This window comes from Scaptodrosophila lebanonensis, unplaced genomic scaffold (assembly GCF_003285725.1).
Source record: "Scaptodrosophila lebanonensis strain 11010-0011.00,11010-0021.00 unplaced genomic scaffold, SlebRS2 tig00000001-arrow-pilon, whole genome shotgun sequence".
Classification (NCBI taxonomy): Eukaryota; Metazoa; Arthropoda; class Insecta; order Diptera; family Drosophilidae; genus Scaptodrosophila; species Scaptodrosophila lebanonensis.
Genome location: NW_022060529.1, coordinates 25,742,333 through 25,755,912, shown reverse-complemented (window position 1 = coordinate 25,755,912; position 13,580 = coordinate 25,742,333). Strand labels below are relative to the sequence as shown.

Below are 13,580 nucleotides of genomic sequence, written 5' to 3'. Positions count from 1 at the left end.
ATGCACGGAAATAACAGCATGTCAACAATTTCTGATAAGAAGCGCATTGGTTATCTGAGGCCACTGCAAGAGAACTGCAAGATATCGATTTGATTTTGTATCTTATTTAACCTTTAATAAATTGCGGCGAGTTTTAAACTTTGCACTTTACAAACTGCATAGAGTATTTGAAAATAAAGCAAGGTGTGGAAACAATATAAAGTACTTTATAAACAGCACAGAATGTTACAGTCAAGCAAGTCTGACGGCTAAATACCCTGTACCCAAAAGGCTTGAGAATTGTGGACCTTACTAAAGAGTTGACATACTCTGAACATATGTATGTGTAGAGTAATTATGCGTCATATTAACATATATGGCAATAACTTCCTGTTAAATCGGCCTATCATTATAAAACTTGGTATAAGGACTTATAATCACTAACTGCAGAGATTTCAAAAAAATTTCAATGAAAAATTCCAAGAAATACGGGGACGTTTGGGAAATTAGTGATTGCGGGGAAGAGGGGGGAGGGAGGTAAATTTCAAAATACACATTTTCTGTGCATTCATATAAAGCACCTGGGACTAAAATTTGGTGCCTAGCTCTTATATAGTATTGCCTAAGATATAGGCGATTATACGAATGGCCAATCGGATAAACCCCCATAAGGATGAAGTGGGGGGTGGGGGAAACAAAAAAGAAAAACAAATTTGCGCAGCGTACAAACATAAGGCATCTTTGTGCAAAATTTGGTGTCTCTATTCAAAGCTCTTACTATACAGTCTCTGAGATCCAGGTGTTCATACGGACAGATAAACAGGGCTAGATCGACTCGTCTTGTCATGCTGATCAAGAATATATATACTTTGTGGGGTCTGCCACGCCTCCTTCTGCCTGTTACATTTTTGAGCTCGAGCAAACCTAATAACTCTTATACATTTCATGCACAGAGTATAATTACATACAAAATAGACATGCGGTACACACCCCACAAAGTGTGGGGTCAGCCAATGGTCTGTATAAACGCAATGATCACAGAAAGTGTAAGAGCTAGAATAACCAAACTTGGTATCCAGATTCTCCTACGCCCGAGAAAGGGCAAGTTTGTTCATTTTTCCCGAGGCACCCCCCCTCCGTTCCCACCACTACCACGCTATTCGGTTTCCTATAACTCCCGTTATTCTTGGAATTTCAAACTAAAATTTTGTAGTAACATCCAGTTAGTGATTATAGAGTATTTACAGGGTATTACAGGGTATTTAAGAGTTGAACCTGCTTGACTTTAGCATTCCTTTTTTGTTATACTCTTACATAAAATGTACAAGAGTATATTAGGTTTGCGGGAGCTGAAAATGTAACAGGCAGAAGGAGGCGTGGCAGACTCCACAAAGTATATATATTCTTGATCAGCATGACGAGACGAGTCGATCTATCCCTGTCTGTCTGTCTGTCCGTATGAACACCTGGATCTCAGAGACTATAAGAGGTAGAGACACCATACGCAGAAAATGTATATTTTGGAATTTCCCTCCCTCCCCCCTCTCCACCACACCCGTAATTCTTGGAATTTCGAACTAAAATTTTGCAAATACCCCCAGTTAGTAATTATACCTTGTACCCGTAGGGTAAAAAGGGTATATTAGGTTTGTGCAAAGTATGTAACATACAGAAGGAAGCATCTCCGACCCCATAAGGTATATATGAAAGGTATATAGAAAAAGTGTCTATAAAAGTAGCGTAAAACAAGTAAAAAAGCTAAAGTCGGGTGTCCCGACTTTGAAATACTCTGTACATATGTTTACAATAATTATAGAAAATAAAAAAAAAACAAAATTAAAAAAAAAATTGGATCGATTTTACCTCTCTCGGTATTCGAACTCACGTAAAGGGTTTATAATTGCACATATACATAGCAATTGCCTCTATGTGAGTGTGTGAATGCCTATGCACATGTATTCGTGTCTGTGTAAACATGTTAGCAGTCAACCAAACAGCAACATCAACACTGAGCAGCGCTGCAGCCGCAAATATATTTATGGCTATAACTTGTTATAGCTTGTTAAATCGGTCTATCATAGTGAAACTTGGCATACGGACATATAACAAGAGAGAACGCTACAGTCGAGCAAGCCCGACAGTGTAATACCCTGTACCCAGGTAAACTTCCGTCACTGAGTTATATGCGCCCAAAGCAGCAGCAAGAAGAGGAAGAAGAAGAGCGAACTTGTTGCTGCAGTTTGTGGCGAGAATTTGTTTTGCTAATAACCTTTCTTAGAATTGACCGAATTGAAATTTTGAACAACAGTAGACAATTATATATAAATTATGTGTGCAAAGTTTGGTTTAGGTAGCATTTGAAATGTGGACGCTATTGACGAAATTCTGTAGCGGGGGAAGGAAGGGAAAATTAAAAAAAAATAATAAACTCGTCCTTACTCGGATCTAGGAGAATCTGGATGCCAACTTTGGTTATTCTAGCTTTTATAGTTTCTGAGATCCCCGCGTTCATCTAGACAGACGGGCAGACGGACGGACATGTCTAGATCGATTTCACTCGTCATGCTGATCAAGAATATGTATGTTACATACTTTGCACAAACCTAATATACCCTTTTTACCCTACGGGTACAGGGTATAAAAATTTAAATTTATTATTATTCTCATTCAGGCTTTTATTTTTACGACCACATACAGAAATTGTTGACGCATTCAAGCATTGATAAAGCATTGAACAAATAGTCGTAACTTTAAAATGCTTTTTATGGCAAAACCGCATTATGGGATTACAAAATACATTTATAACCAATAGTATAATGGATATTCATAGATTCAGTCGCACGACTGTATGTCGGATGTGTTTATACTCTGAACATGAAATGTACAAGAGAAGATTTGCGTGAGCTGAAAAATTTAACAGGCAGAAGGAGGCGTTGCAGACCCCACAAAGTATATATATTCTTGATCAGCGTGACGAGTCGACCTGTCTGGCTGTCCGTCTGGATCTCAGAGACTATATGAGCTAGAGACACCAATTTTTTGCACAAAGATGCCTTACGCTGTACGAGTTTGTTTTACCCAAAGGGTACAAGGGTATATTAGTTTTGTGCGAGTGCACATGGAACACACAGAAGGAGGCTTGGTAGACCCCGCAAAGTATATATATTCTTGATCAGCATGACAAGCCGAGTCGATATAGCCATGTCCGTCTGTCTGTCCGTCTGTCTGTCTGCCTGTATTTACGCAAGGATCTCCGAAAGTATAAGAGCTAGAATAACCAAACTTGGTGTATAGATTCTCCTGTGACCGAGAAAGGGCGAGTTTGTTCATTTTTTCTCATCCACCCCCCACTCCCCCCTATTAACGATTTTCTATAACTCTCGTAATTCTTGGAATTTTGAACTAAAATTTGCCAACACCCATGAGGCCATTGGTATGTGACTGTTATTTTACACTTTACTCTAAGCTATATGTATACTATATGTATTGTATATTATAAGTACACTAGCCGAGTCAGACACACCTTTTCAATGTCGTATATTCACCCGCCGGAACTTCTACATGATACATATATACATAATGTTATTGTCCACCGATTTCAATCCGATTATGTAGAAATTCTGATTGTGTGTTTCTATTAGATCGGTGCAGCCAAAAAATATACTACTATAGAAAGCTAGGATTTTTATGCCCTGTACCTAAAGGATACAAGGGTATATTAGTTTTGTTAATTAATTTAATTAAATTAATTAATTAATTTAATCACTTTTTTGTGGGGTGGTACAGGGTATTTAAGAGTTGAGCCTGCTCGACTTTAGCATTCCTTTCTTGTTTTATTTATCGAAAGGGTAAAAGTGGGTGGAAGTGGGGAGGGAGGGAAATTCCAAAATATACATTTTCTGCGTATTCATCTTGGAATAAAATTTGGTGTCCCTAGTAGGTGTCCCATAATCTCCAAGATATAGGAAATTATACGAACGGAAAATTGGGAAAACCCCCATAGGGGGGAAGTGGGGGGAAATAAAACAAACTTGCACAGCGTATTTTAAGGCATCTTTGTGCAAAGTTTGGTGTCTCTAGCTCTTATAGTCTCTGAGATCCATTTACATTTTTCATCTCCCGGAAACCTAATATATTCTTGTACAATCATGTACAGAGTATAATCAGCTTAAAAAACTACAAACATAGAACGACTTAAAAACAAACAGACCTTATCCCAATTAGCATTATGAGTTAATTTAAACATTAACGATATTAATATATAATTGCTGTATTTTATAAATTAAAGGCCGGGTCCAATTGGATGGCATGAAGAACCTCAACATATATTTTCGAAAGAAACTGGTTATAACAAGAATAACTTTATATAATTACAAAGATATCAATCATTTTATTAAACCCCTTACGGAAATATAAAATTAAAAGTTACGCAAAAGCCAACAGCCTCGAAAATCAGGTTGGATTAATAAAAGAGGACGCTATTAATATTAAATACAGCGAAAAGTCCCTAAATGGACAACTCTTTTATCCGGACACACATTCGATCGGTGTATAAAGGACACTCCCCTTGGGCAGACAAAAATTGGCCGACCGTCAGTGTCCGGCCAAGTATAACCAATTCATTATTTTTAAGGAAAGAAAAAGTAAACATTTAGCTAACATTTTTGTTTTGGTAATACACCAAATTCTGTTTTTACACGGTAGATTGGTTCCAGAAAAAACTGTGTAAAAAACGGTGTACATCCCACCAAAAAGAAAAAAATGAAAAAGAAAAGTAATTAATTAAAGAAAACAAGAATGGAATGCTAGAGTCGAGCAGGCTCAACTCTTAAATACCCTGTGCAACACACCCCCCCAACCCCCCCCCCCACAAAAAAATAAAGTGTACTACAAAAAGTTTATTAATTAAATTAATTATAAAATATTCCATACATCAGAATCGTGTCTATGCGTGTTTGTGCACTTGTACATATGTATGTATGTGTGCATTACATAATTTTGTCAAAGCAGCAACAAATACAGCTACAACAAGAGAGAACGCTACAGTCGAGCAAGCCCGACAGTGTAATACCCTGTACCCAGGTAAACTTCCGTCACTGAGTTATATGCGCCCATAGCAGCAACAAAAAGAGGAAGAAGAAGAGCGAACTTGTTGCTGCAGTTTGTGGGGGTTGTACTGGCGAGAATATGTTTCGCTAATAACTTTTCTTAGAATTGACCGGATTGAAATTTTGAACAACAGTAGACAATTATATATAAATTATGTGTGCAAAGTTTGGTTTAGGTAGCATTTGAAATGTGGACACTATTGACGAAATTCTGTAGCGGGGGAAGGGGGGGAAAATTAAAAAAAAAAAATAAACTCGTCCTTACTCGGACCTAGGAGAATCTGGATGCTAACTTTGGTTATTCTAGCTTTTATAGTTTCTGAGATCCTCGCGTTCATCCAGACGGACGGACAGACGGACGGACAGACGGACAGACGGACGGACATGCCTGTTTACCCTACGGGTACAGGGTATAAAAAGATCTTGGGCCTGCTTATATGGCTATAACTTTCTTTCTAATCAACCAATCATAATAAAACTTGGTATACGGATATAAATTCACTAACTGGATGTGACTCATTTTGACTCCATTTTTCAAAATTCCAAGAATTACGGGAGTTGTAGATAATCGTGAATAGGTGGGAGTGGGGGGGAGGTGTGGATCAGAAAAAATGACCAAACTCGTCCTTTCTCGGGCTCAGGAGAATCTAGATACCAAGTTTGGTTATTCTAGCTCTTATACTTTCTGAGATTCTTGCGTTCATACAGACACACGGACAGACAGACGAACAGACAGACGGACAGACAGACGGACAGTGGGACATGGTTATATCGGCTTGTCATCCTGATCAAGAATATATATACTTTGTGGGGTCTGCCACACCTCCTTCTGTGTGTTCCATATACGCTCGCACAAAACTAATAAGTATACCCTTTTACCCTTTGGGTACAGGGTATAAATATATTAATTAAATTATTTAATTAAATTAAATACAAATTATTCAATACATTTGTTGTTTGCTTGTTATATTAAAGACAAATATTAAAATTTTATTAAATTAAAGAGTTCAAAGCTTTATTTGCAATGGCGAAATATAGACCTACAAAGTTCAAGTTCAGGTTTTCGTCAGCTTCATATATTTTAAGAGCATTTTATCTTTTCCATTTACGATTCTAAGAGTTATTGTGCAACTGCGCTTTTTAGGCAAAAAGCTAGCTACAACAACAGCATACCTTCAGATAAATGCAGAAGAGCAAACCAATATCAATTAACGGTAAAATTGTTGATTCAGAAAAATATCATTTATTGTCATTATCTCTATGCTGATGATCGCAAGTGCGAAAAAATTTAAAATTAAACATTGTTTGATAAAGTTTATTAGTTGTAATAAAAATATAAGCAATTTATCAAATAGTTATTATACTCTGTACATAAAATGTACAAGAGTATATTAGATTTGCGGGAGCTGAAAATGTAACAGGCAGAAGGAGGCGTGGCAGACCCCACAAAGTATATATATTCTTAATCAGCATGACGAGACGAGTCGATCTAGCCCTGTCTGTCTGTCTGTCTGTCTGTCCGTCTGTCCGTATGAGCACCTGGATCTCAGAGACTATAAAAGGTAGAGACACCAAACTTTGCACAAAGATGCATTATGTGTTCCCCCCACTTCCCCCCTATGGGGGTTTCCCCGATTTTCCATTCGTATAATCGCCTATATCACGGAGACTATAAGACCTAGGAACACAAAATTTTAGTCCGTATGCGAACATGCTTACATAGGCACGAATATACGAGCTTAAAATATAAACAGCATTTATACACCCTTTACGTGAGTTCGAATACCAAAAGAGGTAAAATCAATCAAAAAAAATTTTTTTTATTCTCTTTTTTTAATTTCTATATTTATTCTAAACATATGTACAGAGTATTTCAAAGTCGGGATACCCAACTTTAGCTTTTTTACTTGTTTTCCATAATTTTTGTAGAAGATAATTAAATTTTATACATACATATCATAAATATTTGTGATTTCATATAAAAATTATTTAATTATGAATTTATGAATTCTTTATATAGGTGAATAAAAATTTATAACATTTTGTGCAACCGAAGGTTAGAAACGTGCTTCTTATGTATTTCCTGGCAGGATTTAATAGAACCAGATTTATTGGCAGACAAAGCTCTTAATTTGTAATATAAGCGTAATTTTTGAAAATCATACTTTCAAAATTGTATAAATTGTTTAAGCTATCTTTGGCATCTTGTTTTATACTCTTGTCTTTAGCCAATGCTATTTTCATCATTATCCTGACCCCGTCAGCTGAGAAGATTCGCTTTTCCGCCTTTTCTTGTCAGCTAAATCGCGCGCCTCCTCCATTGTAGTAGGCAGTGCCTTATCCGCAGTCTCTGGAAAATATAACGTCAAGCAACCACTGACCAACGCAAAGGTAGCAAAGAGTATTTGGGGCGCGTAAACATAATACTTGGCCTACAATTGGAGAAGACTTAAACATACATAGCTCGGAGGTCGGATTATTTATGGCTTACTAGCAAAGGTGTCTGCGGCGCCAGCATAGATCCTATCCGACCCACCATTGAGCAAAGGGAAAGCAAGCTGTTGCGCACATTGGTCGGATAGATTTCCGAAGTAAAAAAGTATAAGATCTGAAAACTGCAGGTGATAGCCATTTTTCCAATGAGAAATAGCGTCAGCGCACCAGCATAGTTGTCTGTGGGTATAAAAGAGCAATTAGAAGTAGTCGGTTCTTCCTTTAGATGAAACTCACCTGCTCCGAAAGCCGTCGACATGGCCATGCAGACAGCGCACACCAACATGGAGGCACAAAGCGAATACCTTCGCCCAATGCGATCCATAATAACCAAAGGCAATAAGAGTCCAGGTATTTGCACAATGCCATTGAGCATAAAATTATTATATTTGCTTCCGCCTGCTAAATTCACCGAATTAAGGCTCAAACCGAGGGCAATGAGGGTGTGAGTGAACCAGCAGAAGCAGCAATTGGCGATACGCCCCGAGAACAACTTCACGGCTTTTCCAATCGGATACTGGCTTTCGTTGGCCTGTTTAAGTTTCTCCCGATTGTTCGCCATTAGCTCATCAAGGTCCGCTTCAGGTAATTCTTTCCTATTGATTTTTGCTGCACGGCGCAGTATTTTCGCCGCGGGCTCTTCTTCTCCTTGGCTTAGCAACCAACGCACGCTTTCAGGCAATATCCAAAGGAGAAACAACTGAAGAAGAGCGGGTGCATAGAGCACCCGCAGCAAGTTACGCCATTGAAGGATTATTGAGGCCAGGAAGCCAAGAAGGGCTTCACCAAGAGAATAGAAGATGGTGATGATGGTGGCAGCAGCTACACGACGCTTCGGTCCGACCAGTTCGATGGCCAATAGGAAGGCTGTGGGGAAGAGCGTACTGCCCACAGCCATGTCCAGAAATTCAAAGCTGATGAACATGTAATAGTTCGTGGAAAAGGATCGAATTATACCCATGATGGCACTCAGCACACCGGAAACTGCAAGCATCGTACGCCGTCCATAGCTAAAAACAAGAATGGATTGCTACAGTCGAGTGAGCCAAACTTTTAAATACATAGAACCCACTCCCATCGATAAAGGGGAAAAGGTAAAGTCGAGTGCCCCGACTTCGAAATACTCTGTACCTATGTGTAGACTAATTATAGATGTTTAAAAAATTAATAAAATTGGAAATAAATGAACGAAATAGTAATAACAAAATAATAATTTCGATCGATTATACCTTTATTAGGATTCAGAGTCACGGAAAGGGGGCATGATTGGGAGTTTACATCGGAATTGTGTCTATATGTGCCTGTAAGTGAGTACTCTAGCACGCCTCTAGTACGCCTCCTTCTGCCTGTTATATTTTTTACTTTGCTCAAACCTAATATATGAAAATAGGGTATAATTATCTTGGGTAATTAGGACAAATTGTTAGCTTTCCGATAACATTACAGTTCTAAGTAATCATTTCGGGTCTTACTTTGAAATTAAGGGTTTTCATTAAAATCCATCGATATTTTCAGATGTTTGTTGTGGGGTTTCTGTATAGTTTTCAAATACTAAATCATCCCCGTATGCACATATAACGCGTACATACTTGTATATTTACTATTTACTTATTAATGGCATACGTTTTCAGGAACCAACCAATTTAAATTCGTTGAGTAGACAAACATTTTGTAGCTCAGTTAAGGCCTTAGATGTTATCCTTGCCCATGCCAAGTCTATAAAGTCTTAACGCAAAATGTATGCAACGGGCAGGGGGACATGTGGCAGACCCTATGTTATAGGTACAGACATATCCGCCTGTCTATCTATCTATCTGTCCATCTATATATGAAAACAGCAATAGGTGAAAAGTGGAATTATCAGAAACTACTGAAAATATGAGTATTTCCAAATATATCCGTAAACTCGCATTCGTATTTTTCTGAGGATGTTCACTAAAAAATGACTAACCTTTATATATAAGTAGTACATACCGATCCGCAAAAAATCCACCCAAAGGTATTCCTACAAATTGTCCAATGTTATTTATTGTTCCCACCATAGATAATTTCCATTCCTCAGCACAGAAGAAGCCGAACTGTGAAATTACACACATACAAGTATTATTAAAAACAGAAAAGGGTGAAAAATCAATTATAAATATTTATATAGAGTGTTTTCTTTTAAAAGGTATAGAACTTAAAATTGTTATATAAAGAAAAATTGACAGCAGACTCAGTAGGATGAATATGTTGCCCTAAGATATGCTAAGCTCCTTGTTAACATTTTTAATTACTCTCTGATTGTGGATAAATATAAATTGACAAGCACAAGTCTTCGCAGAATTAATTGCAATTACAATTATTTCGGTATGTAAATATGCAATAAGCTCTTTGTGAGACAGTAATGGTACCACATTTAAGAAAACACCCTATACTTGAATTTAGATATGTACATATAATTAGTATGTGCATATGGTTGTTGCAGTACCCACCTCATTTGCTATGGTGTGCTCCTCATCCCTGAACTTGAAATCCTTACCGCACCGCTCTGTATCATTGCCAAAATATTCAGCCACACAACAGTCACTTGAAGGGCTGGAATAAAATATGCTGGCTTGGCATTGGTCAGGGTCCGGTTGACGAGCAACGTAGCGACTACAGCCGTCTAATTCTGACTTCTTGTGGGGAATGGTAAAATCAACCCACGGTTCATTATACACACTGCTGGGGCTGTCACACTGTGTAATGTTGCATCTGTAGCGAAATATTGTACTTGAGCTCACTGTCGTGCTTTTCACTGCCCGTTCACACACCTATGCACCACAGTGCTAGCCGTGAAGACATATGAGATTGAAAAAAACGCATTGAAAATCATCGGCACACAAAGTAACACATAGTTGATTATCTGAAATCGTCCGAATTGGCCAATTCGAACAAGTATAGCGTCGAGCGAGTTGTCGTCATTGCTGGTAGTCGTCTTAGCCCTCATGCTCTCGGTCGCGTGAACATCAAAGGCTGAACTACCGTCGCCATTACAATCTTTGCTATCCATCGCATCCAATAGCCGGGATCAGCAGTCAATGTGTGCCTCACGTGTTGATGTTCTCTATTGAAAATGGATGTATGTATGTACATATGTATATAGTATATAGTATGTAATTATACCCATATACAAAATGCGTGCGTTCAGTTGCGCCCACGCGGGAGAACTCTACGTGTGCACAGACGCAAACACTTCGCACATACAAATACTACATATGTATACATACATACCTATTCTTATGAGTTTATTTATAAGTGCGTTTCTCTGCTGCTGCTCTGGAAACGTGTTATCGCTAGCAACACAACTATCTGACTAATGTGTCGGTATTTCGGGCGCACACAAAAATCGGTTGAGATCACGTCGGGCTTAGCTTCCATGCATTGCTTTTTTACGCTGACACGCCGATTGAAAGGGTATATCAAAAAGTCTGAACACCAAATATACTATTCTTGTCAGAAAGAGGCATGCCAGACCCCGTGTTGCATACTCTACGTCATCAACGAGACGAGAAGAATTGAAACAGACAAGTTCGCAGGTCATTGAACCGATAATTGGTATTTAACAGTTTTTAAAATCAAATTCGCTACAACATGTCATATGGCTATAATTTGTACTAAACAATTTGTATACCCTATACGTAATAAGTAAAGGGTACACAAGTTGACGGACTCACCAAAGTATAAATATCTTGATCAGAATGATCCGTCTCCTGGATGAACACACAAATCTCAGGAAGAACAAGAGGCACGATATCAAAACCTTCGTATGTCCTAGGCATATCGAGTTTGTTTATTTTTTCCGTGCATAGGCGCAATCCCGATAGCAATTGATGCTAAGGACCCATAACGTAAACATATGAGGTATAAAACAATGTAATAATTTTATTTTATTAAACAATTTAAAAACGTTTTAATTCTTCTTTGGAATTGGGTAGACAGTATTGAGGTGTTGGGCCCATGCCAACTCTATCTTTCCATGCATGTTTCTTTATTTCGTTTCTTTATTTGCAACTATTACCAATATAAATTTGTTATATTATATTTTTAGTGCCTCATCATAACCTAAAAATATGTCAAAATTGGTGCCTTGCATTATATAGGTTTGACGAACTGTAACCAAGAGAGAGAGGCGAGTACAGGGTGTTTAAGTCTCGGACCGGTTCGACTTTAAATGTGTTATCGTTTCATTTAAGAGCACTTTGGTGCAACTCACAAAAGTCCTTTTGGATTGGCATTTGTACAAAAAGTAATTCCGAAATAAATAGTAATGTGAAGACATTATTCTGCCATTATTTATAATTATGTCTTTAAAAAAAGGATTCCTATACACCCACATATTTATTAATATCGATTTCAGGAAGACTTAGCTGTTGCTTTTTAAAAACCGACTGTTTTCAACTATGTGAGTATTAACAAAGTAAGGAGTAAAGATGAACAGTCTAAACTGGTAAAATTTTTGTTTTTGTTACTGTTTTTTCATGAGCATTGTAAGCATTTGTATGTAAAAAATTAGAATATTTTATATTAATTATAATATAAAATTAGTACGTCTTGTGTTTCTTTGTGCGAGAAAAACACTTTTGCCAAGGAATATAACGCTGCGAAAAGCTTTTTTTTAGAGCATACGAGCTTCGGCACACCGCTCCAAAACTACTTGTTCATTTTTCTCTTCTTCGAGTCAGTCGTGTCTTATTCTCTCTCTCTCTCTCTCTCTCTCTCTCTCTCGCTTATCAAACTATTTTAATAATAACACAAGTCTTTATTGAGCGACCATAAAAACAAGACAGACGCCGTCCGCTTTTAAGTGTACTGTGCATTTAGAGATACGTATGGATTATAAAGAGAGCAACTCTTATCCCGCCACTATCTGGCTTATAACAGGGTTTTCCAAGCATGCGTTGTGAGCTTAAACAAGTAAAAAAGCTAAAGTCGGGTGTCCCGACTTTGAAATACTCTGTACATATGTTTACAATAATTATAGAAAATAAAAAAAAATTAAGAAAATTAAGAAAAAACAAGATAGAACGCTACAGTCGAGCAAGCCCGACAGTAAAATAGCCTGTACTCTCCACAAAAAAGAAAAATTAAAAAAAAAAATTAAAAAAAAAAATTAAATTATTAAACAAAATTAATGAATTAATTAATTAAATTAAATTAGAATATATGTTTATGTTTAGTTTAAACAGCATACATTTACATCACGTACCTATGCGTGTTTATATGCGTGTATGTATGCAGCACAAAGTTGAACCAAAGCAGCAACAACAACAACAGCTGCGGGCAGCGCTGCCGACAGAGGCAGCGCATGAGCAGCGATTTTACTTATGGCTATAACTTTCTTCAGAATTGACCTATCATGATGAAATTTGGCACACGGACACATTAGTACTAACTGTACCTACCAAAATTGATTTCAAAATTCCGAGAATTACGGAAGTTATAAGAAAAAACACGAATTGCGGGGGAGTGGGGGGGTGCATCGAAAAAAAACTCAAACTTGTACTTTCTCGGTCTTAGGAGAATATGGAAACCAAGTTTGGTTATTCTAGCTCTTATACTTTCTGAGATCCTTGCGTTCATACGGACAGACGGACAGACAGACGGACAGACGGACGGACGGACAAGGCTATATCGACTCGGCTTCTCATCCTGATCAAGAATATATATACTTTGTGGGGTCTGCCACGCCTCCTTCTGTGTGTTACATACATGCGCACAAAACTAGTATAGCCTTTCACCCTTTGGGTACAGGCTATAAAAATGTTGATCCATTTTACCTTTCTCGGTATTCGAACTCAAGTAAATGGTGTATAATTGCACATTTACTTAGCAATTGCGTCTGTGTGAGTGTATGTATGTATGCCTATGCGCATCTATTCGTGCCTGCGTAAGCATGTTAGCAGCAACATCAACAACAGCCGCAGGCAGCGCTGCTCAAGCGCAAATGAGGAGCAACAGCCGCAGGCAGCGCTTGAG

At 37.8% G+C, this 13,580-nt stretch overlaps 1 protein-coding gene across 1 annotated transcript; it reads right to left on the bottom strand.

The window, feature by feature from the left end:
• Window positions 1-7,018: 7,018 nt before the first annotated feature.
• Window positions 7,019-10,962, bottom strand: LOC115630910 (solute carrier family 22 member 3). The gene is made up of 7 exons (XM_030527492.1): window positions 10,836-10,962; window positions 10,376-10,668; window positions 10,055-10,316; window positions 9,555-9,658; window positions 7,818-8,590; window positions 7,579-7,760; window positions 7,019-7,519 (listed from the first exon to the last, which is right to left on the bottom strand). The coding sequence occupies exons 2-7, from the start codon at window positions 10,612-10,614 to the stop codon at window positions 7,334-7,336; spliced, it is 1,746 nt and encodes a 581-aa protein (XP_030383352.1). The 5' UTR covers window positions 10,615-10,668; window positions 10,836-10,962; the 3' UTR covers window positions 7,019-7,333.
• Window positions 10,963-13,580: the final 2,618 nt, after the last annotated feature.

Excerpts from the sequence above, each read along its gene's own strand:
- LOC115630910 (XM_030527492.1), bottom strand. The coding sequence starts at position 10,614 with ATGGATAGCAAAGATTGTAATGGCGACGGTAGTTCAGCCTTTGATGTT. Across the intron at positions 10,317-10,375 it reads GCTAGCACTGTGGTGCATAG|ATGCAACATTACACAGTGTG; the intron begins GTGTGTGAACGG and ends ATTTCGCTACAG. Across the intron at positions 9,659-10,054 it reads AGCACACCATAGCAAATGAG|TTCGGCTTCTTCTGTGCTGA; the intron begins GTGGGTACTGCA and ends GTAATTTCACAG.